The sequence below is a fragment of the Lycium barbarum genome, chromosome 7 (genome assembly GCF_019175385.1).
Source record: "Lycium barbarum isolate Lr01 chromosome 7, ASM1917538v2, whole genome shotgun sequence".
Lineage (NCBI taxonomy): Eukaryota > Viridiplantae > Streptophyta > Magnoliopsida > Solanales > Solanaceae > Lycium > Lycium barbarum.
The window spans coordinates 101,972,697-101,982,004 of record NC_083343.1 but is presented as its reverse complement, the minus strand read 5'-3'; the positions used below and the strand labels follow the sequence as shown (position 1 = coordinate 101,982,004).

The following is a 9,308-nucleotide window of genomic DNA, read 5'->3' as shown; positions in this document are numbered from 1 at the left end:
AACGATACGAGTCTAACCTTTATTTTAAGATACAGGGTGTTACACAGGAATGATGAAATAGGTGAGTAATAGCAATAAAATTCAATGTATTGGCCAAAGAACTATCCCGGTACACACATGCTGCAAGCTATGCCAAATAGTCATGATCCATGTGGGACTTAGACGGCCCACATACCTTTCATTGTACCGCCCAAGGTCCTTTTTCTTCAAAATGTGACCCCCACTGTACTGCTCGACTATACCACCGAACTATGAGAAACACATTATACCGCCCGACTTTACCGCTGAACTATGAGAGTAATAACTACCTTTATCCCTATCCTTTATACCATCTTGTATTCTCCATCTTCCCACAATTCAGTTAAAGAGCACATAACAAGGATAAAATGAGGGCAACAACAAGGATAAAATGAGGGCAACATGCATAGTAAATTATGCCATCAATGTTATAAAGTTAAAGATTGGATGTTCAACATCATGCAATTTTATGCATCAAGGCATATGTCTGAAATAGTTATCTTTTAATAGTTCATACGAGATGAAGAGCGATGAGGTAAAACAAATAAATTATAGTAAGTACAAAAAAACATTGCTATCATAGCCCATAAAAGTAGCAACCATACCAACATAAGTGGATTTATCACCCTAACCAATGCCCGAAGGCTCGACATGCAATCCCCGTCATAATACACTTCCTTTCCTCTAATTACCCAAAACATCATTTACACTGGTACCTACCCAAGTGCTCATCGTAATCATTAAGGTGGGACCCCCATCACACCAAATAGCCCTAATAATTTATAGGATAAATACACACTCCAATCGGAGTCTAAAGAAATAAACTATAACCTACCGCGAAAGTCGAGCGGGAGCCACGAACCCTCAGCCGACATATTTCCTTTGTGAAGTGCTTCTGACATGCGAGTCGGAAGACACCCATATTTTTATACCTCTAATCAGAACGGAAAAACTAACCAAAAATAGCCAAACCCGAATCCAAAGGGAAAACAGGAATTTTAGTTTAAAATTAGTTTACCCTTGGCCTAAGTAGTCTAAAATCAAGAAATCATGCAAAACTAATCATGGATTGGCTTCCAATCATCAAGAAAACCCCAATTTCAACCTAAGGCTAGAACCCCCAAATTTTCTCATCCTAAATCATGATTTCTAACATGAAATTCCTTATTATTCGATGATATAAAGTAAAAGTAGTTCTTGGCGTAGGTGGTTTGAGGATCATCAATTCGTTGGTTTGAGGGTTGTTTTGCTCTTTCCTAGTATTTGTTGAAATTCCCATAAGATGATCAATGGTAAGCTTTTGTTTCATGGACTCCCTTTGTAATTTCTCCAAAACTAAAAAATTTAGCATAGGTTGTTGGAGAATCATGGCATTGGTTCTAGCATTAATGTCACCTTCAATAAGAATAGGGTCTTCTTTGCTTTTTCCTCTTCCGTCTCGCAACATGGTTACTCCCATGGAATAAATATAAAACAATGAATAGTCATCACCTTTATTAAGGGTGATCTGATAAGTTGTTCTTGAAGAAGAATTCTTATCACCTTCTTTTGTTGATGAACTGCTACGAATAATTGTTTGTGGTCATGGGCCGCTTTTATGGAAAAAATCATTAGGTAATTGTGAAATTTCAGGATTTGGATGATTTAGAGAAACATTTTCAATCGGAATGCTAGGAATAAAGTTAGTGTTCATGGGCTGCTCTTAAAATTAAAATTAGGAAAATCTAAAATGTCAAAATCTTGATGATTTGGAGCAACATTTTCTTCTGTAAGTTGTGTCTTAATTCTTGTTTTGTCATTGAGTTTCACCCATATAATAGTAAAATTATAAAATTATTACTAAATTATGCAGTGAATTGCAAGAAATATACAAATTAATGTCAAAGTCAAATTTATGATATCGGATTATGACACGGCAGCGAGTTGTCATCCTGTAATTACATTCCACTGCATAAAGTAAAATATTTTATCTTGTAAAATCTAAGAAAGTCCAATTTTGCTCATTAACTTCGTGATAATTAGTCATATGCACACCTATGAATAAAGTTTGCTACAAAAATGATATTGTTGTTACTCAAATCTATCTGTATATACACAAAGTTTGCATTGTGCCAAGTGGCTCTCTAAGAATAATAATTGGTAACTACTTTTTTGTTGTTTCCGGTTTATGAGACATACTGAGTACATGTGTTTTCCGCACTCAAACTACACTTGCTGCACTTTTTGTGGTGCAGATTCGACTACTAGTACTGGTGGATTTCAGAAGGTTGAGTGAGCTCGTGTTGAGCTTGTTTCGGAGATTGTGGTGTGCTGCTAGCTGTTCCGCAACACTCCTCCTCCTGTCATTTTTAGCATTCTGCCTTTTCTTTAGTATTCGAACAATGTGTTTGCAGTTTCAAACTTGTAATTATTCATATTAAAGGCTTTTGTACTTATGATACTAATCTTGGGTGTATTTTGATTTGGATGACGTTTTTCTGCATTTTCTATTTAAAAGACTTAGTATTTGGATATTCGGCTTATCTCTTATTTCTTCCGCTTATTTACTTTGTTGTATTTGAGTTTTTGGGATTCTTACCTATTGGTTGGAAAATAAGTGTCATCATGACTTTGATTTTTGGCTTGTGACACTTTTGACTTTCTCGAACTTACATGTCTAATTACATTAAACCACGAATTTATTATTGCTCTCCCTTGAACAACTTGTCTTCTCTGGAAACTAGCTTTGGATCCTTCAAATGTCTCTGTTGCCAATGTTGCATAGAGAATAAATAGTGACAAACAGTCTGTTTCAACTTTTTGTCATGGTCACGGTAGCAGTCTAGGAATGGAAGATGTCAGCGTGCTTTTCAAAATACACCCTCTTAATTACAATGAGAAATTATCTTGTCATTCTAGTGATGGTCATGCGCATTGTAAGATTTGCAATGGAACAAACCATCATTGTACCACATGCTATTAATGATATCAATATTATCATATCAATCATACAACGGGCATCATGCTCCGAGTCCATTTACATAGAAGTGGCATTCCCACACCGGAGCTACTCATCATATCACTCCCCACTTGAAAAATATACAACATCTAGTAGATTAAATATATATATCCTCCTTTGAGATAATTTTTGGAGTGTGAGTTAGACCCAAAATCCATTTTATCAGGGAGACCAACTTCACGTTGGAAATAGTCATGGTTTACCCATTTCTCATACTTGTTTTGCCATAATCCACATCACCAAGTCATTGCTTTCTGTTCAAAATTCTTCACAAGTCAATAATGTCTTTCTAAAGTTTTATTCCTCAGCGTCAGTGTACCCCCATTAAGCTTCTGTTGATGAATGGGCTAATTAAAATGTCACGTTAAATTTAACTGAATGCCAAGTATACTCAAAGATTAATTCAAGGATCAAAACCAAATTAAGGAAATAAAACATTGTACATAAAAGCTAATTATTGAATATCCAAAATAACAAGACACTCTGTAGAAGTATTTTGTGCCTTATAGCAAGACTAGTTTTTGACATCATGTTCCCACGCACCATAAATGCATATCTATTTCCATAATAAATAAAATATCCTCAAGGTGTAAGAATATCTCTCAAATAAGTGGATCCTTTGTCTAGTTGAAGTGAATGCCTTCAACATTGAAGCTTTTCACCCCAAAAAACATCTTCATTTCTCACTATCGGTGCTCCCCAATGTAACTTCTTGATTAGCACAACCAAGCACTTGAGTTTCTTTATTGGAATTTTGTCCACCTGCAATGCCTTTGAGCTTTTAACCCAAAAACGGAATTAAATGTGTAAGTACACTTCTTTAGCAAAATCAAAAGTATTTATCAAGCAAGCATGTTATAGTACATTACGTTAGATGAGATAGCACAAGTAATAGGATTTGTGATGCATGGCTGCACATTCACTTCTCTATTGTTGTAAAGATTAGGTTTAGGTGGGGAAAATGTTATTGGATATAGTTGCACTACATATATCAAGTATTTTCTAATTGATCAAAGTCAGTGGAGATTGGATATAGAAGTCGAGGTAGGTTTGATAGAATCCATCTGACTCAAACCTTATCTATATGGTTGCATATAATATGTGCGCGTGAGAAAGAAAATAGCGAGGGTTATATAATACTAATTTTAATTTTCAACCTAGAAATTATGGCGTACGTATAAATCCTAGATCAACCACTATCAAAGCATATGCATGACCTAAATTATAATTGCAACAGGTCGGACTACATCTTTTGATAGTGATTAACACTTTTATCATGACATTTGGGAAAACGACAGTTAGCCCTACTTTTTGAGCATTCGGGCTGTCTAGAATAATCACTTACTTTTGATAGTAACGTGATTCTAAAAAAAAATGAGCAGCATTACCTTGTTTGTAATCTCATGAGTATTAGCAGGAGAACGTTGGAAGTCCCGAGTTGAATGGTTAATTGTCTTTGAACTTCTTCCTCCAACCAAAGATTCTTCATCATTACAGTTTTGCTTCTCAATTTCAGCAACTTGAGAGGAATCTGACTTCCATTCCTTGCAGTTCAAGAGCATACATCTATGATACGAGGAGCCAGCAATAGCACTACCAATTCCTATATTCCAATACATTGAAGAAAAAATAATGTGAGCATTTTCAAATTACTGTAATAGTTATTTGTTTGGATTAAGCGAAGGAAGACAAAGAAGAAAAGAAAGAAATAACATCCAACCAATGGAATATATATACTGTGTTTGGTACAAGACAAATCATTTCTAGGGAACGTATCTTCCAAAAAGATGTTTTTCGGAATATTTTCCTAAAAATATTTTCGCATGTTTAGTTAGTGAAAGACAAATATTTTTCCCAACTTATGTGGCAGCTCTCGAATTACCCGAGTCAAGGGGGGTTTTTTACCATGATTTTTTTATATGCCTTTTAAATATTAAGAATTTATAAGCATTGTGAGTTGTAGTATTTCTTACATAGCTTTCAAATATATAAATGTTATTTTAAAAAACTTAAAGAGTTGATGTCCGAACCATAGTCAAAATTAAGAAATTTGACTCTCGAATTTTGGATTGTGACACATAAATTAAGACAAAGTGAGTAATGCAATTAGCAAAATCGGAGTGTTTTGATAAATTATTTAGTATTCCCTCCGTCCCAACTTAAGTGACACTTTTCGCTTCCCAAGAGCAAAGTTGACTAATCCATAAAGATAAATTGTTTTACATCAATTCATTATTTAAAAATTAAAATGTAGATATTCCAAAACTATACCAAAAGTACCATAAGCTGCAATTATTCTCATGCCAATTCAGTGAAAATAAATATTTTAAAATGCTGATCAAGGTTTACATAGTTTGAATCTCAAAAAGCGAAAATGTCATATATATTTTCCCAAAGGGATTACTAAACATTAATAATAATGCCTAAGTGCTAATTGGAGAAAGTGATAAGAATGTAAGAGACAAGATAGTTCGAATGAAATGACTTACGTTCATATATCACGAAGGAAGTTGTTTTTCTTCTTTTGATAGAAATTGCTTTTCTTAGAAAATGATATCCGCCATACCATAATAACAAAAATCGTATACTTAGGAAAAACAATTCCTAGAATATAAATTTTGTAATACTAACCACACCCCTAAAGTAAAATATGTACAATACCTGTCTTCATTTTAATCTGATTGAGATGGTTTTTCCATGCTGCACCAATATCACAGATAATTCTCTCTTCTGTGCCTTGTGGTTTGTTGAAGGTTGACTCTAAACTGTTTTCAGGAACTTCCCTGGCAAATATTAACAAGACGAGAATGAGTTATATTGAGAGCTGTTCTTGAAATTAATTAATGTACATGCTTTTGGCAATGTAAAGAGAGCTATTATCATGATGAATGCAACTATTCATCACAGTGATGTGAAAAGTTTGAACCATTAGGTACACAGTCACTACTAAAAATGAGAGTCATGGATGACGGATTATATAAGACAAAATACAAGTAGCTAGAATGATCAGTCATTATGGTTTGTTTGGTATGAAGGATTTTTTTTTTCTAGCAAAATGTTTTCGGGAAAAATAAGTTGGTTTCTTAATTATTTTCTAGTTTACGGTCAGTAGGAAAAATATTAATATACCAAGAGCATTTATATATAATCTAGCAAAGTACTATGGAAATGGAATGGGGTGGGGGTTCGGCTGTGGGGTGGAGGGTGGGATGGTCAAAGGGTGGCAGTTGGGGGCGTTGGATGGGGATACCACAACGAACTTGGAATGTCATTTATGGAATATGTTTTCCTTACTTTCATTAAGGAAATTGGTTTCCTTATTTTATAGAAGCTTGTTTTCTTTGAGATAACCAACCAAACAACACACCCATATCTTGCTTATCCGGATAGTATATAAATTATAGACTTCTAGTATCGCATATACTCACAAAAAATATGTACGATGGTTGAAAAACTTTATAAATCTATGTTTACTAATGTCACGAGTTTTGGGTCTAATTGAATGATAGGAGATACAATATTACTACTTGCATGATTTTTGGCTCCAATTGAATAATGGACATACAATATTACTACTGTTTTACATGAATCAACAATGAAAAGGGAAGCTAATTTGAACAATAAAAGATACAAAACATGCCTGTTTGATCCTTGCTTGTTTGGAGTTTGTCCCCCAAATGGTTGGTATCTTGAGCTTGTCTTATTAGGTAATCTTCTTATAGGACCACCATTGGAACTGCTTAACCAAAATGGCAAGAGACAAGTTTTACTTAATTGAATATACAGTTGGTTAAATGTATTCTATGACATGTAAAATTAATGAGCTGGTGAATTTTTATATTGCATCCAAGAGCTGATTGAGAAATAGTTAGAATGTCCCAATACAAATAGTTGGCATATCAATACAATATATATTTTGAAAATTAAAGGGGAGATAGAACTAACCTTGTCTTTTGTTGAAGTTCAATGTCCAAGGAATTCACAACTCCAGTGTGGATCTCATCTTCTTTCGTAGAAGAGTTATCAGTACTCTTAAAGCCACCACTTTCAATTCTCTGCTCATCCTTCCTCGCAATAGTATGACCAGGCATCGTCTTACGCTTCATTAAGTCACTTTCTAATTTCTCCAAAGTTGGAATATTTGGCATAGGTTGTTGTTGGAGCATCAAGCCATCAGTCTTAAGATTTTCTTTCACCTCGACCTTTTTGCTTGTTGAAGTTCCAAATGGATGATCAAATGTGAGCTTTGGCTTGTTGAATTCACGTTCGAATTTCTCTAAAATTGGAATATTAGACACGAGTTGTTGGAGGATTAGGCCATTGTTCTTAGGATTTTCTTGCTCCCCGACCCTCCTACTTGTTGAAATTCCAAATTGACTATCAATGGTAAGCTTTGACTTCATGAAGTCACTTTCTTTCTCTATCAGCATTGGACTTTTTGGAATGGGAGGGCTAAGGATCATGGCATTGGTCCTAGGATTTTCTTGCTCCCTCCTAGTACTTGACCCAAAAGAATGATCATCAATGGTGAATTTTGGCTTCATAGAATCTGTTTCTAAATTCTCTAAACACGGAGTTCTGGAAATAGGTGGCTTGAGGATCATCAAGTCATTGGTTTGAGAGTTTTCTTTCTCTTTCCTAGTATTTGTTGATATTACCAGAGGATGATCAACAGTTAACTTTTGTTTCATGGACTCCTTTTCTAATTTCTCCAAAACTGGAATTTTTAGCATAGGTTGTTGGAGAATCATGGCATTTGTTCTAGAATTGTCTTGCTCCCTCCTACTTGAAATATTAATGTCACCTTCGATAGGAATAGGGTCTTCTTTTCTTCTTCCTCCTTCTTGTCGCAGCATGGTTACTCCCATGGAATAAATATAAAACAATGAATAGTTATCATCCTTATCAAGGGTGTTCTGATAAGTTGTTCTTGAAGAAGAATTCTTATCACCCTCTTCTGTTGATGAACTGCTAGGAATAGTGTTTGTGGTCAAGGGCTTCTCTTTAAGAAAAAAATCATTAGGTAATTGTGACATGTCAGGATTTGGATCATTTGAAGCAACATTTTCTATCGAAATGCTAGGGGGCTGCTCTTGAAAATTAAGACTAGGTGATTCTGAAATGTCAGAATGTTGATGATTTGGAGCGGCATTTTCTATTGAAGTGCTAGGAACAATGTTCATGGGATCCTCTTGAAGAAGTTTAAATAATTCTAAAATGTCTATATCTTCATCAATATTCAATTCACTGTTCAATGGCATAGTAGAGAGAAGACCCTGAGTTTCATGATCCTCTTGAAAATTAAGACTAGGTAATTCTGAAATGTCAGAATGTTGATGATTTAGAGCAACATTTTCTTTTGAAGTGCTAGGAGCAATGTTCATTGGATCCTCTTGAAGAAGTTTAAATAATTCTGAAATGCCTATATCTTCATCAATATTAAAGCCGATGTGCATTGGCATAGTAGAGAGAAGACCCTGAGTTCCATGATAATCAATATTCATGTCACTGTTTGGAGCTTCATCCATGTTTTATCGGTGGATACTAAAGAAAATAAATCCTGCATGAACAAGTTCATTAATCACAAGATTATCATTGAATTTTATACGATCTAAAATGGATTCTTTACAAGGAGAATTTTTTCTTTTTATTACCTTAATATCAACAAAAGGGAAATAATCAAATCATTCTAGAACCATTAAAAGAATAAACAACACTCGATTGGTAAAACAAGGAAATGAAATCATCTATGCAACAAGATATATAAATAATTTAATTTATTAAAGGACATTTAAGAAGTAGATCATTTAACAAGACAAAGAAACAAAGGAAGCATGATAATATCTCCACTATCAAGGTGTGTCTTTTGATGGAAAACATTAATAATTTCTGATAAAGCAAACTGACTTCGAAGTACATATGTCTATCTTTTAAATGTGGGATTTTCACATTGTATCATCGTCTTAATACATAAACACGTACTCAACTAAACATCTATGAACAAAAGATAAACAACATGTAAAAGATATAAATAAAAGAGAAAGAACACATACTTATAATATGAGTAAGAATGAGAAAGGGACCCTAGTGCTTCATTTGCTCTGCAAAGAAAAATAAAATTCGATATAGATCACTTAAATAGGAAAATAACTAAAGATCACTTAGTAGGACTTGACTGGATATGACCAAACTACAGCTGTCACCTCCCTGTATTTCAAAATTAAGGCGACTAACTTTTTTCCTCTAGAGGTCAAATAACTGATGATTTGTAAAATCTAAAGATTACATTATA

The 9,308-nt window shown here is 34.2% G+C and overlaps 2 protein-coding genes across 2 annotated transcripts; both read right to left on the bottom strand.

Moving 5' to 3' along the window:
- Positions 1–3,415: 3,415 nt before the first annotated feature.
- LOC132602362 (uncharacterized) lies at positions 3,416–5,842 on the bottom strand. Its single transcript, XM_060315241.1, has 3 exons — positions 5,678–5,842; positions 4,405–4,619; positions 3,416–3,794 (listed from the first exon to the last, which is right to left on the bottom strand). The coding sequence occupies exons 1-3, from the start codon at positions 5,685–5,687 to the stop codon at positions 3,693–3,695; spliced, it is 327 nt and encodes a 108-aa protein (XP_060171224.1). The 5' UTR covers positions 5,688–5,842; the 3' UTR covers positions 3,416–3,692.
- On the bottom strand, positions 5,777–8,569 carry LOC132601669 (uncharacterized). Its single transcript, XM_060314742.1, has 3 exons — positions 6,962–8,569; positions 6,601–6,752; positions 5,777–5,799 (listed from the first exon to the last, which is right to left on the bottom strand). The coding sequence occupies exons 1-3, from the start codon at positions 8,542–8,544 to the stop codon at positions 5,777–5,779; spliced, it is 1,758 nt and encodes a 585-aa protein (XP_060170725.1). The 5' UTR covers positions 8,545–8,569.
- Positions 8,570–9,308: the final 739 nt, after the last annotated feature.

Bases quoted from the DNA above. Each gene is read 5' to 3' on its own strand.
- LOC132602362 (XM_060315241.1), bottom strand. The intron at 3,795-4,404 runs GTAATGCTGCTC...TTGGGTTAAAAG, and splicing joins CTCATGAGATTACAAACAAG to CTCAAAGGCATTGCAGGTGG.
- LOC132601669 (XM_060314742.1), bottom strand. From the start codon at position 8,544: ATGGATGAAGCTCCAAACAGTGACATGAATATTGATTATCATGGAACT. The intron at 6,753-6,961 runs GTTAGTTCTATC...TTGGTTAAGCAG, and splicing joins GAACTTCAACAAAAGACAAG to TTCCAATGGTGGTCCTATAA. The intron at 5,800-6,600 runs GTAAAACAGTAG...AATATTTGCCAG, and splicing joins CCTTTTCATTGTTGATTCAT to GGAAGTTCCTGAAAACAGTT.